Genomic DNA, 23,112 nt, shown 5'->3' on the forward strand with positions numbered 1-23,112 from the left:
TCTTTAATCCAAGTATTTTGGGAGGCCATGGAGGCAGGATCCCTTGAGCTCTGAGTTTGAGGCTACAGTGAGCTATGATGGCCACTGTACCCCAGCCTAGGTGACACAATAAGACCCTGTCTGAAAAATAATAAGAACAACCAAATTTTCTAGCAGCCGCATTAAAAACATAAAAAGAAACAGGTGAAAATAATTTTACTAACATAGTTAACCCAAAATATCCAAAGAGAAAGGGGGTCACAAAGGCTAGGAAAGAGCACTCATAAAAACACAAATTTGAGGCCGGACGTGGTAGCTCATGCCTGTAATCCCAGCACTTTGGGAGGCCAAGGCAGGTGGATCACTTGAGGTCAGGAGTTCAAGACCAGCCTAGCCAACATGGCAAAACCCCGTCTCTACTAAAAATACAAAACTTAGCCCGGTGTGGTGGCGCACGCCTGTAGTTCTAGCTATGCTGGGGGCTGAGGCATAAGAATCACTTGAACCCAGGAGGTGGAGGTCCCAGTGAGCCAAGATCACACCACTGCACTCCAGCCTGGGTGACAGCAAGACTCTGTCTCAGAAAAAATAAAAAACAAAAAATAAAAGCAAATTTGGTTTTGACTAAGACACATCAGTTCCTTATGGGACACAAGTAAACATGGTACTCACAGTTTCTGAGGAAGAGGATGATCTCTGTAAATTCTCACTTTGTACCCAAATGCTCTCTGTCACAAATGCTATGTGTTCTGCTTCAAGTATAAAAGGAGACACAAGAAATAGAGCCCACTTGTTCAAGTCTTCAATGGACTGTAGAGAGGGAAAGAAACATAATGAGATTGTCACTTCACACCACAACTGCCATAAATGTCAACCCCCTCTGAAACACACCCTCCCTATAATTCCAAGTAACATCTAAATAAGTTTATCTGATGCTCCTCTGTAGGCCACAGGAACCCTGTGTTTCTTGTTTAGCTGTGACTATTTAAGCACCTGCAAAAGCCCATCTATGACTCAGGACAGCTTTAACATCTCTAGACAACTGTTCTCAAGCAATGAATTCTGAAACGGGGCTTATCCCCACCATTCCTCACTGCTTAGCACATAGTAGCTAACTGGGAAGTACATTTAAAGATGAGGAGGCTGGCAGCACAGTGGCTCACACCTGTAATGCTAGCACTTTGGGAGGCTAAGGTGGGCGGATCGCTTGAGCCCAGGAGTTCAAGACCAACCTGGCCAACATGGTGAAACCTTATCTCTACAAAACATACCAAAAAAATGAGTTGGGGCCGGGCGTGGTGGCTCAAGCCTGTAATCCCAGCACTTTGGGAGGCCGAGACGGGTGGATCACGAGGTCAGGAGATCGAGACCATCCTGGTCTACACGGTGAAACCCCGTCTCTACTAAAAAACACAAAAAAACTAGCCGGGCGAGATGGCGGGCGCCTGTAGTCCCAGCTACTCGGGAGGCTGAGGCAGGAGAATGGCGTAAACCCGGGAGGCGGAGCTTGCAGTGAGCCAAGATCGCGCCACTGCACTCCAGCCTGGGCTACAGAGCGAGACTCCGTCTCAAAAAAAAAAAAAAAAAAAAATGAGTTGGGCATGGGGGCCTGTAGTCCCAGCTACTCAGGAAGCTGAGGTGGGAGGATCACTTGAGCCTGGGAGCCCAAGGTTGCAGTGAGCTGAGATCATGCCACTACACTCCAGCCTTGGGTGACAGAGTGAGACCCTATCTCAAAAAAAAAAAAAAAAAAAAAAGATGAGGAGGCCTACAGGTACGTACCCACCAACAAAAGCTCCTTACTCACAGAAGCCCAAAGGGCTATTCCTTCATTCCCTACAGCCATCACAGCACGGGCACAAGGCAGTTTTTCTTTACGCCTTCCTTATAGTGAAATCAACCCTGCTCCTCTCCCTGAGATCTGGGAAGTGTGCAAGTCTCTGGATGCTCACCCAGCAGTCAAATCCAGAGAGAAAAGCTATTTCAGGGAAAGGCATTTACCATATGCAGAGATGCAATCAGACATACTTTAATGGAATGTAAACTCCAGTCAGGAGTGATTGTAGTTTTTAAAAAAGAAGATTAGAATCAAGATTGGTTAGCAAATCAGATATACCCAGTTATCTCTTGTTTTCTTTCCTGAAATCTCTCTAAGAAAAACAGCAAATTGATTTTAAAAGGCTTTGACATACAGGGCATAGCCAGAGAAGAAAAAGATGAAATCTAAGCTGGGCACGCAAAGGGCTTTCACCATTCACCTACAACAAAGGTAACTAAGCAGGCTCCACTGTGCTGCATATCAGTTCAAATCTGCTTGATAAAAACCTGTTGAACTAAATGAATGAAAATTTAGGGAAGAATTTGCCCCTCCCTCAGTAAACATAATTATCAATATAGTGGTTAAAAAGTATGTCCACTTAGGCCGGGCGCGGTGGCTCAGGTCTATAATCCCAGCACCTTGGAAGGCTGAGGCACCTGAGGTTGGGAATTGGAGAGCAACCAACATGAAGAAACCCCATCTCTACTAAAAATACAAAATTAGCCGGGCGTGGTGGTGCATGCCTGTAATCCCAGCTACTCGGTAGGCTGAGGCAGGAGAATCACTTCAACCTGGGAGGCAGAGGTGCGGTGAGCCGAGATCGCGCCATTGCACGCTAACCTGGGCAACAAGAGCAAAACTCCATCTCAAAAAAAAAAAAAAAAAGCATGTTCACTTTATCCAAGCATAGAATATGTATATTAAACATACATTAAACAGTCAAAAAGCTTGACATTGCCAATTTGTATAAACTATCTTTGGTTAAACCTACCAATTGATTGTAGCGCATTCCATTATAAACATACACATTCAGTATTGATGCATTTGATTTTAAATGTATAACATATGAGAACAGGCCAGGCTTGGTGGCTCACACCTGTAATCCCAGCACTTTGGGAGGCCAAGGTGGGCAGATCACCTGAGGTCAGGAGTTCAAAACCAGCCTGGCCATCACTTTGGTGAAACCCTGTCTCTACTAAAAATACAAAAATTAGCCAGGCATGGTGGCTCATGCCTGTAATCCCAGCTGCTCAGGATGCCAAAAGAGGAGAATCAATTGAACTTGGGAGGTGGAGATTGCTGTGAGCCGAGATCGCGCCACTGCACTCCAGCCTGGGAGACAGAATGAGATCCATCTCAATATATGGGCGTGAGAGTCAGGTGTGTCCTTACTTCAGCCCAAGTAGACTGAGGTATCCATCAAAGTAGACCCAAGTAGACTGAGGTATCCACCAAATCATCCACCTGATCATATTTTAAATCTCAAAATAACAGTAGCCAACCACAAATAAATGGTCAAGCTTTCCACCTGCAGACCTTAAACATCACAGCTTAAACCCAACAACCATTAAATTTACTATTTCAGGTCAAGCTGCTTTGCTAAACAGGCTAATTTCCTAATAGGAAAAAGATACGAACTAGAATAGGAACTGTGATTTAAAGGTGACGGGGACGCAGAGCATGGCAGTCCCATCTAGTCCAGAAAACCAGGAAATGACGCAGCGATATCTAACCAAATCTGTAGGCAAAGCTTACTGTGCAGAGTGAGAAAGCAGAGTTGCAGAATCCCTGAAAGCACCAGCCACTCCTACTCCGGCCTGCACAGGTAGGCAAGGGCTGAAAACCACTAGTTATGGTTAGTGTAGTTAACAGAAGACCAGCAGAGACATGAAAATGTTCAAAACCAAAACTGTCCAAGAAAATCAGACATTCCCATCTCAATGTTTTTATGTGTCCAAAATTTCTATTCTGACCTAAATCCTAAAAGTAATTGATCCCATTTGGAAACTACTACAAAAAGCTCACCCCTCAATTTTTTCCCATTTTACTGAGTCATCTTTCTCAATCAGGTTAATTCTCACCGCTCTAAGCCATACATTGTATGTAATGAATGAACGTCTTCCCCTTTTGTCTGGGTAGTGTCAGTTACGTGGAGGTAACTTGAGAGACCTGAGAAAACAGTCATTCATATTTAGTGTGTCCTAATACATACATAGTACTAACAAAAAAGAGTATTTTTTATTTGCTAGTGGTACAATTTCATCCCGGATCTAAGCATAGCCTCCAGGCAATGTTCAAACCTTAGATAAGATTCAATTTCCCACAGGGGTTTTATGGTGTGGCATATGCAGAAAACATCATTTTAAGGCTAAAAGTGAGGCAATATTCCAGAAAGCAGAGGAAAGGGACAAGAAACTGATTAAAAGCAAAACATGTTTAAATACTGAGAACAATGCTCCCGATGTCCATGAAATTTTGTGCAGTACTGCACTGTGAAACCAAGCCCATTTCCAAAAACAGCTGAATGGAAAGATCTATTGTTCCCTTTACAGCAAGGCAGCAGACTTTTTACAGAGAGTAATTGACTGGCCCAAGTCACAATGTAGGTGACAGAGTGGGCAGAACACGTAACCACCATCCTAAGTATTGGGTCAAAACAAACAAAGGCTGAGTGTCAACTGAAACTTACAGGACACAAAGACAATCACTCCGGTGCCCAAGTTGGTGAATAACGCAACTGACAGAAGACGGAGAGGGGAAAAGTGCAGTTTTTTACATTTTGGAGACATCCGACAAAAAGCTGATGACACACGTGGGAGTTTTTTGTTTGGGATCTTTTTTTTTCCTTAAGACAGGGTCTTGCTTTGTCACCCAGACTGGAGTGCAATGCCTCAATCATAGCTCACTGTGGCTTCAACCTCCAGGACTCAAGTGAACCTCCCGGGCTCAAGTGACACTCCCGCCTCACCCTCCCTAGTAGCTGGGACCACAGGTGCCTGCCACCACACCGACTTAAGTTTGTTTTTTGTTTTTTGTTTTTTTTGTAGAGAGGGGTCTAGCTATGTTGCCCAGGCTGGTCTCCGTCTCCTGGGCTCAAAGCTATCCTCCCTCCTGGGCCTCCCAAAATGCAGGGATTACAGGCATAAGCCATCGCTCCCGACCGGCCACAGCTGTCTTTCCTGGTTCACGGTCACCCAAACGCCGGCTCCAAGGGTGGGAAAGGAGGTCGGGGGCGACCCCAGGTGGGCGCTGCTGGCGTCCGGCTGCCAATCCACAGCTCACGTCCTCACAGGTGCGCGCCTAGAGTCACGCGTCCACGCACCGCCCCGCTGACCGGGAGAGGCGACAGGGTCCGTGGTCCGAGTCCCGCACCTCCGGCCTCTCTCTGGGCCCCGGGGCACCCACCCCTCCCGCGCCGCACAGGCCGCACTAAGGACGCCACCCCGGGGCTCCTGAACTCCCGGGCTCCCGGCGGGGACGAGGCGCAGGGACTGGGGCACTTCCGGCTCGCGGGGCCCGGGTCGCCCGCCCGCCCGGCCCGCCCACCTGGCTGTCGCTGACGCAGAAGACGCGGCCGCCGCGGCTCAGGCACACGCGGGCGCCGGGGGGCTGCGCAGCCGCGCCGCAGAAGGTGAGGGAGCAGCGCGAGGCGCGCAGCCGCCGCACCGTGGCGCGCACGAGCTCAGCCGGCCGGCGACCCCAGCGCGCCCACAGGTACAGGTAGCACAGCGTGATGAGCATGGCCGCGCCGCTGGCAGGGCGAGCCCGCCCTCCCCAGCGCCCCAGGCCCGGCCCCGCCCCGGCCGGAAGGGCCGCGCCACCCTCCCGGGCCAGGCGGCGCGGGGGTGGGGACGGCGGGGGAGGCGGGGACCCGGAGGGTGACGCGGGCAAGTGGAGGCTGCGGCGGGAGGGGCGGGGGAGCGGGGAGGCCACGCCGGGCTGTGTGATGGGGAGCTTCGGAGGCCGTGCCCAGGGCTGGTGGCGGCGGCGAGGGGCAGCGCTGGGGTGGGGGGGTGTGCACCGGGGGCAGTGGCTGCACCCAGGGAGGGGGCTCAGGAGGGGGTGAAGGCCGGGGTGAGGAGTGGGACGGGTAGGTTGTGGATGCGGGGGAGGGGAGGCTCCAGTGGCTACCCGTTAAGCCAAGTCCGGCCTCCCTTCCTTGGAGGAGTGGGAGGCGGATTGAGGAGGGGGCTCTGCCTATGTTCAAGGCCAACGTTTACTAACCAGCACCACACCCGGAGTCCTAGAGCGGTCACACAGCCGATACCCAGTCCATTTGGGAAAATAAGGCCGTTTTTATTAAATTGCACGAAGCCTTCATGCAAAAGATTTTAAGGTCAATCACATACATTCACGGGATGCAATAATGTTTTTTAAAATAAGGGCAGGAAACAGAAATCGAAGACAGATAAGCACCAAAAAAGCTGCCTCTAAAAAGGCTGTGCCAGGAAGGCTCGCTATGGTGTTCGTGCTACATGTGGATCACCAGTTTGACTGTAAGCATCCTAACACCAGTGGGAAAAAGAAACATCACCATGATTTGGTGTTCTTGTCTACAAGGGAAGCATAATTAGTCCTGACATAGAGGCTTCTCCCACAGAACCTCATTTCTTTAAAAGGCATTATGTAAAGAACGTGTTCTGAATAGCCCGGAAGCACAGCAAAGAATTCCATCGAGTGGCTTCCTATTCTGGCCCTCACTGCAAGCAGATGGCAAGATGCAGCAAAAGCAATCATGTATACCGCATCCATGTCTTAATCCAACGATAGTTTTTGTTTGTTTTTGAGACAGAGTCTCACTCTGTCGCCCAGGCTGGAGTGCCGTGGCGCAATCTCGGCTCACTGCAACCTTCGCCTCTTGGGTTCACGCCATTCTCCTGCCTCAGCCTCAGCCTCCCAAGTAGCTGGGATTACAGGCGCCTGCCACCACATGCCCGGCTAATGTTTGTATTTTTAGTAGAGATGGGGTTTCACCATGTTGGCCGGGGGTGGTCTGGAACTCCAAACCTCAGGTGATCCACCCACCTCTGCCTCCCAAAGTGCTGGGATCATAGGCGTGAGCCACCGGGCCCAGCTAGATTTTTTTTTAAGAGACAAGATCTCGTTCTGTCACCCAGGCTGGAATGCAGTGGTATAATCATAGCTCTTCAAACTCTGAGCTGAAGTGATCCTCCTGGCCACCATGCCCAGCTAATTTTTTAAAAATTATTTTTCACAGAGACAGGGTCTCGCTGTGTCACCCAGGCTGGTCTCAAACTCCTGGTCTCAAGCAGTCAAACTCCTGCCTGGATCTCCCAAAGTGCTGGGATTACAAGTGTGAGCCACAGCGCCTAGCCATAAAGATAGATTTTTAAAGTACCTTGACCATTTGTTCCTCTGCTTTAAAATAGCTGCATAGAATACCCACTCTCAGAACTTCAGACTTTTGGTTAGATAACATAGTAAATTTCCCCCATTGCATATAGCAATAGATTTTTAAAAGAGAAAAATCCAAAAAGAAATAACTGGGCCCAAAAGCAAGCATCTCTGTGGACCAGAAATAGAAGAAAAACAGTAAGTGATGAACAGGACTAAAGCCATATCCTACACTTCTCTACAGGACAGTAGCAGCTGGGAAGTGGGTTCCTGCATGGTAACAAGACCTTAAAATTGTGTCACTGGAGAAGGATGTGCAGTTCTCTCTGAGGAGAGATTCGGCCACTCCAGGACAACACAGGGCTACAAGTCAGGAATTTGAAAATGAAAACTGCTCAACAGTGATAAGTCCTAAATGTTTCACTGAACAACCTTTCAAATAGCCTTCTTGAAGTTTGCTGCATTATGGCTCTAAGGACCACTCCCTACCCCTGCTAGGTATGGAGAGGTCATCTCTTCTATCTGAAGGTCACCAACATCTCCAGTTTTTCCAAATTCCCTAAGGGTTTTGAGACCACACCTTCCCACAGGTACCATAACTCCACCTGGCCAATAGGAATTTTCCAGGTTTACCCTTCCTTAGGTGTTTCAAGATATGGTCTCAGAATACATCATGGGAAAATTACATTTTGTGGTGAATCCTGTATACCAATTCTAGGTTAAAAGCATGGGGATCTTTGTATTGATGCCCTCTTGGGTCACAAACACCTTCTAAAGGAAGAATTTGCAATCTACTAATCTTTATCAATACAATTAATGAATCAGTAATACAAACATACCCAAATAATGAGACTCAGCAGTAACACATTTTATCCTACATACCACCATGGTTCAACATGAGCTTACACTTGCATTGAAGAGTACTGATACCATTCACGCCTGGGGAAGGAATAGAGGGAGGAAGATATGAAGGTCACAGTGAGAAGTGAAACAGTCACACAACAAGCTCTGTTTATGATACCACCCTAAAATGATTTCATTTTGCAAAGGTCAAGGATAGAGCTGAGTTTCATCATCCCCACATAATGGGAATAGGGGAAGGATGCAAAAACAATACATCAATAGATACTAATGTGTATGTACCTAATCCTCATCCTGTAGTCCCTCACTGCTCAAAGTGTGGTCCTTAGAGCAGGACAACAGCATCACTTGGAAGCTCGCTGGAAATGTGGAATCCTAGGCTCCACCCAACCCCAAATCAGCGTCTGCATTTTAACAAAATCCCAGGACACTCACAAACACGTTCAAGTTAGAGAAGCACTGCTAACATCTTCCTCTGTCATTCCCTGGGTCTGGACTACTCTAGACCCTTATTAATAAGACATTTCCAAAATTATGTGGAAAATAAGACCACAGACTAGGGTTTTTTTTTTTTTTTTAGATGAAGTCTCACTCACCCAGGCTGGAGTACGGCATGATCTCAGCTCACTGCAACCTCCACCTCCCAAGTTCAAGTGATTCTCCTGCCTCAGCCTCCCGAGTAGCTGGGATTACAGGCACCTGCCACCACACCTGGCTAATTTGTGTATTTTTAGGAGAGATGGGGTTTCACCATGTTGGCCAGGCTGGTCTCAAACTCTAACCTCAGGTGATCCTCCCACCTCGGCCTCCCAATGTGCTGGGATTATAGGTGTGAGCCACTTTGCCTGGCCAGACCAGGGATTTAGAAGCAAGACTTTGTCATTTATATGAACACTGCAGAAAGGAAGAAGAGTGAACCAGCTAGCCACTGAAGACCACCTCTGAAACCCATCAACACGACTGGCTTTCTATAGGAAAAGTCTCCACAGACTCAAGAAGTCTCTAGTTTCTTGCCCTTAGGAAAGCATGCCCTGGGAATAATAGTTTGGGGACAAGAGAGAGTATTTACTGTCCTATCCCCCATTAAATACATAACAGAACTTCCCCAGGGAAAGCCTATTATACTCACATTAACTCAGTACCTGTTTGAACTTGGAGAGTATTCAGAATTCTCATCAGTCACATGGCCAGAGCTGAGAAGGATAGCTTATTTTGTTTGTTTTTGAGACAGGGTCTTGCTATGTCACCCAGGCTGGAGGGCAGTGGTGCGATCCTGGCACACTGCAGCCTCAACCTCTTGGGCTCAAGCAATCCTCCCTCCTCAGTTTCCCAAAATGTTAGGATTATAGGCATGAGCCACCACACCTGGCTAATTTTTGTATTTTTTGTAGAGACAAGGTTTCACCATGTTGCCCAGGCTGGTTTCCAACTCCTGAGCTCAAGCCATCCGCCCACGTCAGCCTCCCAAAGTTGTGGGATTACAGGCACATGCCACCACGCCTGGCTAATTTTTGAATTTTTTTTTTGTAGAGACAGGATTTCGCCATGTTGCCCAGGCTTGTCTCGAACTCCTGGATTCAAGCAATCTACCTACCTCGGCCTCCCAAAGTATCAGGATTACAAGCGTGAGCCACCGTGCCCGGCCTAGGATACTTTCTAAGAACCAAGGAACTATATAGAAAATGTTGATCTCGGCCGGGCGCGGTGGCTCAAGCCTGTAATCCCAGCACTTTGGGAGGCCGAGACGGGCGGATCGCGAGGTCAGGAGATCGAGACCATCCTGGCTAACACGGTGAAACCCCGTCTCTACTAAAAAATACAAAAAAAACTAGCCGGGCGACGAGGCGGGCGCCTGTAGTCCCAGCTACTCGGGAGGCTGAGACAGGAGAATGGCGTGAACCCGGGAGGCGGAGCTTGCAGTGAGCTGAGAGCTGGCCACTGCACTCCAGCCTGGGCGACAGAGCGAGACTCCGTCTCAAAAAAAAAAAAAAAAAAAAAAAGAAAATGTTGATCTCTATTCAGTAACTTTAATACGTATATTAATATGTTCTTGTTTTTGGAACAATCATGTCAAATCAAACAAAAAGTAATTTTATTTTGTTAATCAAAATAAAGAGAAAAGTAGATAATATTTAGAGCATCAAAAGAAATTAGAACATCTTGAACTATTGGAAATATTCATTTGAACTCATGTCTTTAAGAGGAAAATAAGTATCTTTTCTAGCTCTGTTCACTGAGATGGCCTCAGAGTAGCCTTACCCCAAAATGCACCTGAGTGCTCAGATTCTTGAACGGGTGCTCTTCTCCTCATTACAGGGAACTAGAAATCCTTGGAGAAATCACTGATTCTGGTGTTCAGGCGATACCAGATAAGCCAGAACATCTTATGCTAGGAAGCAGGGGAAGCTTCCAAGAAAAACAGGGCCAGGCAGAAGGATGCAGGAGACAAGCCAGAAGTGCTTCCACTAGCCAAATCAGGATGATTTGAGTATCAAATTGAAATACACCCAATTACGAAAGTACCCAATTTTCAAGACCCAGCTGGGCGTGGTGGCTCACACCTGTAATCCTACAACTCTGGGAGACTGATGTGGGCAGATCACCTGAAATCAAGAGTTCAACACCAGCCTGGCCAATATGGCAAAACCCCATCTCTACTAAAAATATAAAAATCAGACAGGCGCAGTGGCATACACCTGTAGTCCCAGCTACTTGGGAGGCTGAGCCAGAAGAATCACTTGAACCCAGGAGGCAGAGGTTGCAGTGAGCCGAGATCGCACCACTGCACGCAAGCCTGGGTGACAGAAAAAGACGCCATCTCAAAAAGAAAAAAAAAATGAAGAGCCATAAAATCCATGGTCATCCTCAATAAAATTTAAATATTCTAAAAGAATGTAGGATAAAATGTGTTACTGCTGAGTCTTGTTATTTGGGTATGTTTGTATTATTGATTCATTTATTGTATTGATAAAGATTTGTAGATTGCAAATTCTTCCTTTAGAAGGTTGTTTGTGACCCAAGAGGGCATCAGTACAAAGACCCTAAAGCTGAGATTCCAAAGCACAGAGTCGCAGGAGAAAACCAAAGCTCATCACATCTGGTTTAAGACTCCTTCCGAGTTGGATCAGCCTAAAAACAGGACATGGTACAAGATTTTATTAGTTCCAAAGATTGTAAAAATTAAATTTATCCTGAGAATGTATCAGTCTGTGTGGCAGCTACAGACTTCTATGAGCAAGCAGAGGTAAATAATGTTTTAACTTCAATTAAAAGAGGCTAAGAGATCATTTTCCTTCTTTTGAATGTAATTTTTGTATTATTATTTTAAAAGACAGGGTCTTGCCCTGCCACCCAGGCTGCTCTTGAACACCTGTCCTCAAGCTGTCCTCCGGCCTCAGCCTCCCAAAGCATTGAGATTACAGGCATGTGTCATGTCTGGCCTCACCCTCCTTGAGATTTCAGAATTGTTGACAGAATGACAATCAGTAGGATTCACTGTCTCCTTAAAGACTGAGGAAAGAAACCCAGCGAAATCTCTGACGGACGATGGCCTCGGTTAACTAGGACAGTAACTGTACAGCATCCATCTCCTCATCCAATAAAACTGAGTTACATATAGAAAGGCTGGAAAGAAGCAAAGCCATAGATTTAGATTTCTGGATTAATAAGGAATCGATGCATATTTTTGGTCTTACATATACTTGAAGTGTGTTAGACTATGTGGCTGTTCTAAGTACATTCTTATAACTAATTTGAAATGGGTACTTCTATGTTGAAATCTTACTGAGTTGATGAACAGTATTGAAACATCTAAGGGAATATTATTAGGTTTGCCATATTAATATACTGAATCTGCTAGATTGATAAGAATTATAGAATCAGGCAACCAAAATGTATAAAAAGGAAATTTAAATTAAGAAGGACTTGGGGGCAGACACAGTGGCTCATGCCTGTAATCCCAACAGTTTGGGAGGCCAAAGTGGGAGGATCACTTGAGTTCAGAAGTTCATGACCAGCCCGGGCAACATAGGGAAACCCCATCTCAACAAAAAAAGAAAAAATATATATTTTTTAATTAGCCAAGCATGGCAGTGCATGCCTGTGGTGACAGCTTCTCGGGAGGCTGAGGTAGGAGGCTCACTTGAGCCCAGGAGGTCAAGGCTTCAGTGAGCTGTGATCGCACCACTGGTCTGGGCCACAGAGAAAGACCCTGTCTTTTTTTTTTTTTTTTTTTTTTAGCAGCTCTGGAATGAGAATAGGTATTTGTAACACACATAACTGAGCAAGGATTCATATCTAGAATATACAAAGAACTCCAAATCAATGAGGAAAAGTCAGAAAACCAAAAGAGGAGGACAGCTAAAGCCGAAAAAGCACTTCAGAAACAGACTGTACCCAGCTGCGTGACAAACATGAAAAAGTACTGTCTCAAAGGAGGTCCAAATTAAGACCTTCATGAGAATTGGTATACACTCATCGATTTGCCAGAAATCTCCTTCTCAAGCCCCGGAATTCTGGGCTCTACCCTCATTGCTCAAAGATCTGACCATTTTCCGTTTCCATCCCTTCCATCTTTCTGCAGTACCTGGCATTCCTGACCATGCTATTTCTACCAGTCAACACAAACTACTATTCACAGGGGACTTCATGCAGAGTTGGCTACAACATGAAAAGGTGCTAAAACAGCAGACAAGGGAGGGCGCAGTGGCTCACGCCTGTAATCCCAGCACTTCGGGAGGCTGAGGCGGGTGGATCACCTGAGGTCAGGAGTTCGAGACCAGCTGGCCAACATGGTGAAATACTGTCTCAACTAAAAATACAAAAAATTAAGCAGGTGTGGTGGTAGGCGCCTGTAATCCCAGCTACTTGGGAGGCTGAGGCAGGAGAATGGCTTGAACCTGGGAGGTGGAGGTTGCAGTGAGCCGAGGTCGCACCATTGCACTCCAGCCTGGGCAACAAGAGTGAAATTCCGTCTGAAATAAATAAATAAACAGACAGACAGACAGACACCAGAGAAGGGACAGTGAGGCAACCCAGGGAATAGAAAGAACAGATGGCCGCAACCCTCTGCAGGGCTGAGGGCACACAGCACAGGTCACGTTACCATCACCCAGGATCCAGGGTCCCCTGGTGGAAGCTGGAACCCACAGATTGGTGCTGTGAGAGATGGAGCCACAAAGAAACAACTACTGCTGGAGACATTGGCAGAGGAAGAAGGTGGAAAAATACTGTAGCCGCTCCACACCTCCAGCCCAATGCCATGTGGCCAAACCTCACTAGAGGCCCCACAGCAGAAGAGCCTCCAGGAACCTCCTGGTGGACCACAGGAGAGAGATAGGTGGCTGGAGTCAAGGGCATGTCTCGGAACAAACAAGCCATTGCCAGCCTCTGGCCTTTCTGAAACTCTTCCCTTGGGTTTTTTTAAAATTCAATATTCTGCTTCTGTTCCTGTGTTGATGGGCTGAACTGTGTCCCCTCAAATTCTAATGTTGAAGTTCTAACCCCCAGTACCTCAGACTGGGACTGCATCAGCAGACAGGGGCTTTAAAATAGTCATTAAGGTACAATGAGGTCACCAGGGTGGGCCCTAATCTGTTATGACTGGTGTCCTTATAAGGAGAGGAGATTAGACACAGACATGCACAGGGGGACAATCCTGTGAGGACAAAGGGAGAAGACGGCCATCTCCAAGCCAAAGAGAAAGCCTCAGGAGAAACCAAGCCCGCCCACACCTTCATCTTGGACTTCTAGCTTCCAGAACTCAGGAAGTGAATTTCTGTTGTCGTAGCCCCAGTCTGCAGTACTTAGTTACAGCAGCCCTTGCGAACCAGCACATCCGAGTTCTCCACCTCTGTCTCTAACCCTTCTCTCAACCATCAGCCATAAGTGAGTCTCTGCCCCAACTTCTGACCTCCTCTTTGTTCTCTTCCTTGGTGACCCCATTCTCCCGCATGGTTCAGCAGTGACCTCCAGCAGTGACACTCAGTCACTCAGTGACGCTCACCTACGTGGGAGGCTGAGGCGGGCAGATCACAAGGTCAGGAGATCGAGACCATCCTGGCGAACACGGTGAAACCCCATCTCTACTAAAAATACAAAAAAATTAGCCAGGCGTGGTGGCGGGCGCCAGCTTCTCGGGAGGCTGAGGCAGGAGAATGGTGTGAACCCGGGAGGCGGAGCTTGCAGAGAGCGGAGATCGCACCACTGCACTCCAACCTGGGTGACAAGAGCGAGACTCCGTCTCAAAAAAAAAAAAAAAAATAAGGCCAAGATGGGAGGATCACAAGGTCAGGAGATCGAGGAGACCATCCTGGCTAATACGGTGAAACCCCGTCTCTACTAAAAAACATACAAAAAACTAGCCCCGTGAGGTGGCGGGCGCCTGTAGTCCCAGCTACTCGGGAGGCTGAGGCATGAGAATGGCATAAACCCGGGAGGCGGAGCTTGCAGTGAGCTGGGATCCGGCCACTGCACTCCAGCCTGGGCGACAGAGCAAGACTCCGCCTCAAAAAAAAAAAAAAAAAATAGGGCCGGGCGCGGTGGCTCAAGCCTGTAATCCCAGCACTTTGGGAGGCCGAGACGGGCGGATCACGAGGTCAGGAGATCAAGACCATCCTGGCTAACACAGTGAAACCCCGTCTCTACTAAAAATACAAAAAACTAGCCGGGTGAGGTGGCAGGCGCCTGTAGTCCCAGCTACTCGGGAGGCTGAGGCAGGAGAATGGCGTGAACCCGGGAGGCGGAGCTTGCAGTGAGCAGAGATCCGGCCACTGCACTCCAGCCTGGGCGGCAGAGCAAGACTCCATCTCAAAAAAAAAAAAAAAAAATACACAAGTTAGCTGGGCGTGGTGGTGTGCACCTGCAATCCTAGCTACTGGAGAGGCTGAGGCAGGAGAATCACTTGAACCCGGAAGGTGGAGGTTGCAGTGAGCCAAGATTGTGTCACTGCACTCCAACCTGGGCAACAGAGCAAGACTGTCTCAAAAAATAAATAAATAACAATAATAATAATAATGTTGCACCAATGTTAGTTTTGATAAATCCACAGCTGTGTAAGATGTTAGCATTAGAGGAAGCTGGGTGAAGGTTCAAAGAACTCTACTATTTTGTAAGCCTAAAATTATTTCAAAATAATAGGTTATAAAAATTAGAGGGTGACTTTCCACTTAATTTCATCAGCACTCCTTTTTTCCCCTCTTCCTACCCAGCCATGTGATCTTAAGCAAATTATTTCATCTCTCTAGGTCACAGTTTTTCAACTACTTAGGAAAAAAACAAGAGGGATACAAGCCAGATCATCTCTAACTTCCCCTCAATCCCTCAAATTCTGTGGTCCCCGTACATTTACAATATGATGCAATCTACAAACATTTGATTTTGGTGTTCTCTTATTCACCTTCATATCCCTGGTATTTAGCATTGTGCCTATACATAGTAGGTGCGCACTGAAAGTTTTCGAAACTATCTCAAAAACGGAGGTTCATACCTCAGTTTGTAAAGTGAAGTAGAACTGTTAGCTCTTTTACCTAGCTGACCACTAGAGAGCGAAGCGGTCACAAAATCTTTCTCTGTTAAAAGCAAATTTGTCTTCATCCAGCAGAGGGGAGTGGTCCTTTATATTTCAGGCATGTAAAAATCAGGTCCTGGTTGGGGGAAGGGAGACATCTGTGTGCAGTGTCCTGCCTATCAGACAGGCCCTCCACAGGGGTGCTTAGTACCATAAGCTTCCAGGTAAGCACACGGGGCCACTGCCGCACCCTCCAAAACACTTAGCCTCCAAAGTCTAAACCACCTAGATGGATGGGAGATTGCTCTGCAAATGGGGGAGCCCCACTCCTAGTACGTTCATCATTGTCTTCCTAACGATCCTAGCTCATTTCTTGAACAAATGTTTCACTTTTACAGGGTTTGCATAGAGGCAGCTTTAAGAGTTCAAATAAATGAATGTGGAAGGAAATTAAGTTTTACAACCACATGAAAAAGGCATTAGCCAGTCATCCTGCCCAGCACCCCATATTGAGCCTGTGTGAGTTGCCGTTTGTTTAGTGAAGCAATCGAGGCCATGGTCTGGACTCAGAAACCCTGAGTTCAAATACTGCCTCTGACCCCCCAACTCCCCAAAAAAATGCACACATTCAGTGGCCATGTGACCAGGGCAAATGCCTCTCTTTCCACAGCTCCAATGCAGGAATAATAATAGCATCCACCCGGTGTTGAGTGGCAGGGTTCAGAGAGAACAGCCACACAGGGCTAAGAGTGCAGACTATTATGACCAAGCAACTGGCCGCCTGGACAGAGTGGACAGGAAGGAATACAAGGGCAAGGCGCTTTCACTTCATCCTCATGAGCGCTCTTTGTGGGGAAACTATTACACAAAGTGGGGGTGGGGAGTTCCTTCCCAGTAAATCGAGTTGCCTTTTTCAGGCACGGAAAAGCCTATCTGCCTAAATTTTCCTCAACTGGTCAATGATGGTGCCAGAAGTCCCTACCACTTGAACTGCTCCTTCGGGTTAAGTCACTTTATCTGCCAACTGCATTAGTTTAAACAAGTCAGTTTCCAAGTCCTGAGCTGCTGCTTTTATCATCCCATTAATTTAGAAAACTAAGAGTAGGGGCCAAACGCGGTGGCTCACGCCTGTGATCCCAACACTTTGGGAGGTCGAGGCGGGCGGATCACCTGAGGTCAAGAGTTCAAGACCAGCCTGGCCAACATGGTGAGACCCCATCTCTACTAAAAATACAAAAATTAGCCAGGCATGGTGGTGCGCACGTAGTCCCAGCTGCTCAGGAGGCTGAGACAAGAGAATCACTTGAATCCAGGAGAGAGAGGTTGCAGTGAGCTGAGACTGCACCACTGCACTCCAGCCTGGGCAACAGAGTAAGACTCCCATCTCAAACAAAAAAAAAGAAAGAAAGAAAATGAAGAGTAGGACCCCAGAGTGTGGGAAGGAGGCTGGAAGCGTCCTGATTAAACTGAAGCCTGAGGACTGCTGGGTGGGATCTCGCAGAGCACACTGAGCCCTGAGAAGGGGGCAAGAAGGGCCCCAGGGTGCAAGGCCAGAGACTCGCTGGGGCAGAGAAGAGTGCGAAGCTGGCAGGACCCTGAAACAGACGTCCTGGGAGTGTACGTGTCAACCAGCAAAGCACATGATGAGAACCGTTCAACAGTGGACTCAGCTGGGAACTGCAGACACTGCGGCAAAACCAGCACAGATGCATCCTCTCCTGTGGCTGAAAGCTCCATGAAAGGGGCCAGTGAGTCACATGACAACCGAATTTCTCCTCTGCCAACCTGAACACATTCTGGGACTGAAACTTCCATACCTAGGGAAAGCCAATCACACTACTTAAAAGAAAAAAAACTACCTATGATAAACCCTAGATGCTATCAATTTAATGGGGCTGGAAATTCCCTGGAAAGACTGGTGAGAGAAGGGGGGCATGACCTTCATCCCTTTACATTCTCCAGCCATCAGAACTAGCTCCTTTGTTTTCACTGAATTTATGTTTCTATAGAGGCACCCAGGATTGAGTCTCCTATGGGGGGCCCCATGAAGCTGCCATGCCCCTCTGTTGATATGCCTTGCTTTGTAGGTCAATTTGTGATTTTTAAGATGGTTTTATGCAAACCACGTGTTTAGCCCAAATGCACTGCAGGTAGCTTGTGATAAAACAGCAGTACGGACCAGGCACAGTGGCTCACACCTATAATGCCAGCACATTGAGAGGCCAAGGCAGGAGGATCACTTGAGGCCAGGAGTTTGAGACCAGCCTGCGCAACATAGGGAGACTCCATCTCTACAGAAAATTAAAAAGTAGCCAGGCGGCCAGGTGTGGTGGCTCACACCTGTAATCCTAACACTTTGGGAGGCAAAGGCAGGCAGATCACTTGAACTCAAGTTCAAGACCAGCCTGGGCAACATGGTGAAACTGTATCTCTACAAAAATAAAAATTAGTCAGGCATGGTGGTGTGTGCCTGTAGTTCCAGCTACTCCTGGGGAGGTCGAGGCTGCAGTGAGCCACGACCAGGCCACTTGTACTCCAGCCTGGGCGACACAGCAAGTCCCCATCTCAAAAAAAAAGCTGGGTGTGGTGGCCTGCATGCCTGTGGTCCCAGATATTCGGAGGCTGAAACGGGAGGATTGCTTGAGCCCAGGGGTTCAAGGCTGCAGTGAGCTGTGATCACATCAATGCACTCCATCCAGCCTGAGCAACAGAGTGAGACCTGACTATATTTTAAAAAAAGAAAGCAATAGGAAGAAACAACTCAACCACAGGGCTAGTATGTCACTGGGTTATAAAATCATAAAGCCCTAAACAGAGAATTAGCGTGTTTCCAGAAGAGGTCAAGAAAAGGTGATACAGCTGAACTGAACTGCCTGTACAGCTCGTTTTCTACAAGATTCCAGCCCTGGAAGATGATGGGATCCAGCCCCCACTGAAGCACCTCGAACAAGAAAAACGCCGAGTCCGAAGAGCCAGGCCTTGAACACACGATCCCTGTCTATAAATAACTCCCCCTGGGAAATAAAAAGCAGGATCTAAAGCAGGAAACCCAAGCCGCGAAATCTGGTGAGTTCTTAGGAAACCCACTCACGGGCCTGAGTCCCCCGTGGGAGCGGCGGCTCCGGCACCTGGACACCCGAGCCCCTGGAGCCCTGGGTGGCCGCGCGTCCCTACCTGCAGGCCTGATACCGGCGGCGGAGCGCTCCTGGCCCCGCACCCGCCCGGCTCCGAGACCGCTGAAATGCACCCAGGGCGGTGAGGGCGTCGTCGCCAAGGACAGCGCAGATGGCAGCGGAGGCGTGCGAGGAGCCGGAACCGACTGTGGGAAAGGGTCAGGTCGGGACGCCCCTCGGTTCAGCCCCAAATCCTGCCCGCTCCCCAGCCCCGCTCAGGCAGCGCCCCTGCCACCTCTGGCCACATGGGCTGGGACGTCTGGCTCCTGCAGAGCGCGCTTCCCGCGGCCCTTCTCCACTGGCTGCTCAGGCCCTGCCTCGCCAGCCCGGCATCCTCGGGGCATCCCTACCTGTCCTTTAGGGCTTGCCTCATAGGTCAAATGTCACCTGCCAGGGAGGTATGGCCTGCCCCTAGCAGGTGGGCCTCTTCCACGCTGCCTGCAACACCACCTACCCACCTTGATAAATGCTTGTAAACGGTGTACTGCTTTCCCCCTTGAGACTGCAAACTTCCAAGGGCAGGAAATGGGTCTGTTTTCCTGGCAAAATAGTGAAGTTGGCTGAAGGTTTTGCTGAATAAAATGAGTGACAGACAAAAGTAGCCAAATTGGGCACTTCTGATGGGTTATTTGGTGAAGGAAGTGCAGTGTATGGGCTTAACTAGTTATTCTGGATTTCTTTCCCCGTGTTACTCCTCCCTAATTCTGATGAGGAACTGAGAGCTGGATCTATTAATCTATTAACTCTTAACCTCCTTTTTTTTTTTGAGACGGAGTCTCACTCTGTCACCCAGCCTTGAGTGCAGTGGCACGATCTCGGCTCACTATAATCTCCGCCTCCCGGGTTCAAGAGATTCTCCTGCCTCAGCCTACTAAGTATTGGGATTACAGGCGCCCGCCACCATGCCCAGATAATTTTTGTGTTTTTAGTAGAGACAGTGTTTCACCATGTTGGCCAGGCTAGTCTGAAACTCCTGACCTCAGGTGATCCACCTGCCTCAGCCTCCAAAAGTGCTGGGGTTACAGACGTAAGCCACTGTGTCCAACCTTAACCTTCCTTTTCTAAGGGCACTACCAGACGTCTCTTGCTACCCTAAGGATGGAGTCCTAATGCTGCCATCTGAACCCTGAATCCTTCAGTTTCAGCACAACAATTTCCACCAAAGACTTGCAGCCTCTCCTTCTGGGTTTAGGGGAATGGGGGATGCTTTCCTCTGAGGTGGGACACACATGATGTTAATTAGAATACTCTCTCCCAAAGAGGAGGAAATAAGTAGGAAAATAAGCAAGTCTGATGCCCGGGAAGTGTTTACGGATGGGGTGCAGAATAGCCCTACCACAAAGAAAATCTCAAATGAGACATCCTACCACTGCTGGGGTTTCTGGTAAAACAAGAGCTGAGGCCAGGTGTGGTTTTTTTGTTTTGTTTTGTTTTGTTTTTTTGCTTTATAAAAATAATATTCAGTAAGTAGATTTCCAAGCCTTGCATTCTTCCTATTCAATGTTTCTAAGATTCACACATATTCTATTTGTGATCATATCCTACTTTGTTTAACCATTCTCCTGCTGATCAACATGGGGTTATCTCCATTTTGTTTCCTTTACTGTTCTGAACATCCACTCACTTGTCTCCTGGAGCCCCTGGGCAAGCATTTTTCTGGGTGTGGACCCATTACTACACCAGGCATAGCCCCAGCAAGCTAATGTAATGTGCAGAATTAAGGGATAACACTAAACTGTTTTCCAAAGCAGTTATACCAATGTATACTCCCATTAAAAGTGACTTTTGTTTTTGACTCAGTATTTTTCAGGTCAAACACATTTTCCTTTCGATTTCATGTATACTGATTTTCACAAACTGTCTTGGAGAATTATGAGGTCCTCAAACACAAAGCTTCATATTGTGGTTCTTAGTCAAGAAAATCTTCTAGAGGCAATGATCCAGCTAATTACAAATCCCCTACTGTCCACGTCTAAATTTAGGCATTGTGGCCGGGATGAGACCCATGAATCCTAGCACAATGCCAGGGGTGTCATTAACTTAAAAACTCTGGCAGGCCAAGTGCAGTGGATCATGCCTGTAATCCCAGCACTTTGGGAGACCAAGGCGGGCAGATCATGAGGTCAGGAATTGAAGACCAGCCTGGCCAAGATGGTGAAACTCCATCTCCACTAAAAATACAAAAATTAGCCGGCCGTGGTGGCATGCACCTGTAATCCCAGCTACTCGGAGGCTGAAGCAGAGAATTGCTTAAACCCAGAAGGCAGAGGTTGCAGTGGGCCGAGATTGCGCCACTGCACTCCAGCCTGGTCGACAGAGCGAGACTCTGTCTCAAAAAAAAGAAAAAAACAAACAAACAAACAAACAAAACTCTGGCATAAGCATGGTGTGGGGAGTGTCTGCAGTAATATGAGAATCTTGTGCACAACAGCATAAGCAGCCGCTTTCGGAATCGACTGCTCTCACCTCCCACGGTCCATACAACCTCTTCTTTATTTTCTTCTTTTCTTAATGTTTGTTTATTTATCTATTGAGACAGAGTCTCACTCTGTCACCCAAGCCGGAATGCAGAAGCATGATCTTGGCTCACTGTAACCTCCGCCTCCTGGGTTCAAGTGATTCTCCTGCCTCAGCCTCCCAAGTAGCTGGGATTACAGGTGCCCACCACCATGCCCAGCTCATTTTTGTATTTTTAGTAGAGATGGGGTTTCACTCTGTTGGCCAGGCTGGTCTCGAACTCTTGACCTCAAGTGATCCGCCCACCTCGGCCTCCCAAAGTGCTAGAATTACAGGCATGAGCCACCGCGCCCAGCCTGTAAACAGTTTCATAGCAACAACCCTTATAAAAATGATTTTTTTTGGCCGGGCAGTGGCTCACGCCTGTCATCCCAACACTTTGGGAGGCCAAGGCGGGAGGATCACGAGGTCAGGAGATGGAGACCATCCTGGCTAACATGGTAAAACCCAGTCTCTAGTAAAAATACAAAAAATTACCGGGTGTGGTGGCTGGCACCTATAGTCCCAGCTATTCGGGAGGCTGAGGCAGGAGAATGGTGTGAACCTGGGAGGTGGAGCTTGCAGTGAGACAAGATGGCACCACTGCACTCAAGCCTGGGTGACAGAGCGAGACTCCGTCTCAAAAAAAAAAAAAAAAGATTTTATTTTTGAGACAGGGTATATCAGGCTGGAGTGCAGTGGGGCAATCATAGCTCACTGTAACCTCAAACTCCTGTGCTCAGCTGACCCTCCTGCCTCAGCCTCCCAAGTAGCTGATACTATATGCACAAACCACCATTGCCAGCTAATGATTTGTGTATTTTTTATAGAGATGGGTTCCTGCTGTGTTGCCCAGGCTGGTCTCGAACTCCTGGCCTCAAACGATCTAACCACCTTTGCCTCACAAAGCACTAGGATCATACGTATGAGCCACCACACCTGGCCAACAGTGATATTTTTTATTGGAAAATTTTAAATGTTCAATAAGGAACATATTAAGCAAATTGTGGTAGAGTAGTCCCCCCTTATCCACAAGGGGTATGTTCCAAGACCCCCAGTGAACGCCTGAAGCACAGAGAGTGCTGAACCCTATATATATTGTTTTTTCCTATTACTTACCTATGATAAAGTTTATACATTAGGCACAATAACAAATTAACAACTAATAATAAAATAGGGTAATAATAAACTAATAATAAAATTAAATAAAGGATGACTAGAACACAAGCACTGTGATACCACAACAGTCGATCTGATCACCAAGAGAGCTACTGAGTGACAAAATGGGAGAATCTGCTGGACAAAGAGATGATTCGTATCCCAGGTGAGACAGAACAGAAAGGTGTGAGATTTCATCATGCTCTTCCGAACCGCACACAATTTAAAACTCATGAATTATGTTCTCACTTCTAAGTGGGAACTCAATAATGTGTACACATGGACACAGAGAGTGGAATAACAGGCATTGGAGGCTCAGAAGGGTGGGAGGGGTGAACAATGAGAAATTACTTAATGGGTACAATGTAAACGATCGAGGGTGATGGCTACACTCAAAATCCAGACTTCACCACTACCCAGTATATCCAAACAGGGGTACTTGTACCCTCTAAATCTATCAAAATTAAATAAACAAATAAATAAATCTTATGAAGTGTTCTGGAATTTTCCATTTAATTTTTTTTTGTTGTTGTTTGTTTGTTTTTCATTTAATATTTTCAAACTGCAGTTGGCCACAGGTAACTGAAACCTTGGAAAGCAACAGCACAGCTAAGGGGGGAAACACTGTATAGCCACTCAGTGGTACAAAGTACAGACTTTCTTTCCAGAACCATTTGAGACTAAATTGCAGAAACAATGACCTTTCACCCTAGTACTTCAAGCTGTATTTCCTAAGAACATTTCTCCAACATAACCACACTGCA

General features: G+C 47.5%; 1 protein-coding gene across 4 annotated transcripts in view; it reads right to left on the reverse strand.

The window, feature by feature from the left end:
• Nucleotides 1-23,112, reverse strand: part of HLCS (holocarboxylase synthetase) — a 248,844-nt gene that overhangs the window by 219,624 nt on the left and 6,108 nt on the right. For 2 of the 4 annotated variants that reach the window (XM_033232435.1, XM_033232436.1), the window contains exon 2: nucleotides 652-789. Coding sequence is in view for 2 of the 4 variants with exons in the window: in XM_033232433.1 (XP_033088324.1) it covers nucleotides 652-789; nucleotides 5,345-5,539 (333 nt within the window). In the remaining 2 variants the exon portion in view is untranslated. Of the gene's footprint in view, nucleotides 1-651; nucleotides 790-5,344; nucleotides 5,606-23,112 lie in introns of those variants that run through there. The other 2 variants (XM_033232433.1, XM_033232432.1) reach the window with 2 other exon arrangements.

Source organism: Trachypithecus francoisi, unplaced genomic scaffold (genome assembly GCF_009764315.1).
Source record: "Trachypithecus francoisi isolate TF-2019V2 unplaced genomic scaffold, Tfra_2.0 Lachesis_group14, whole genome shotgun sequence".
In the NCBI taxonomy this organism is placed as follows: Eukaryota; Metazoa; Chordata; class Mammalia; order Primates; family Cercopithecidae; genus Trachypithecus; species Trachypithecus francoisi.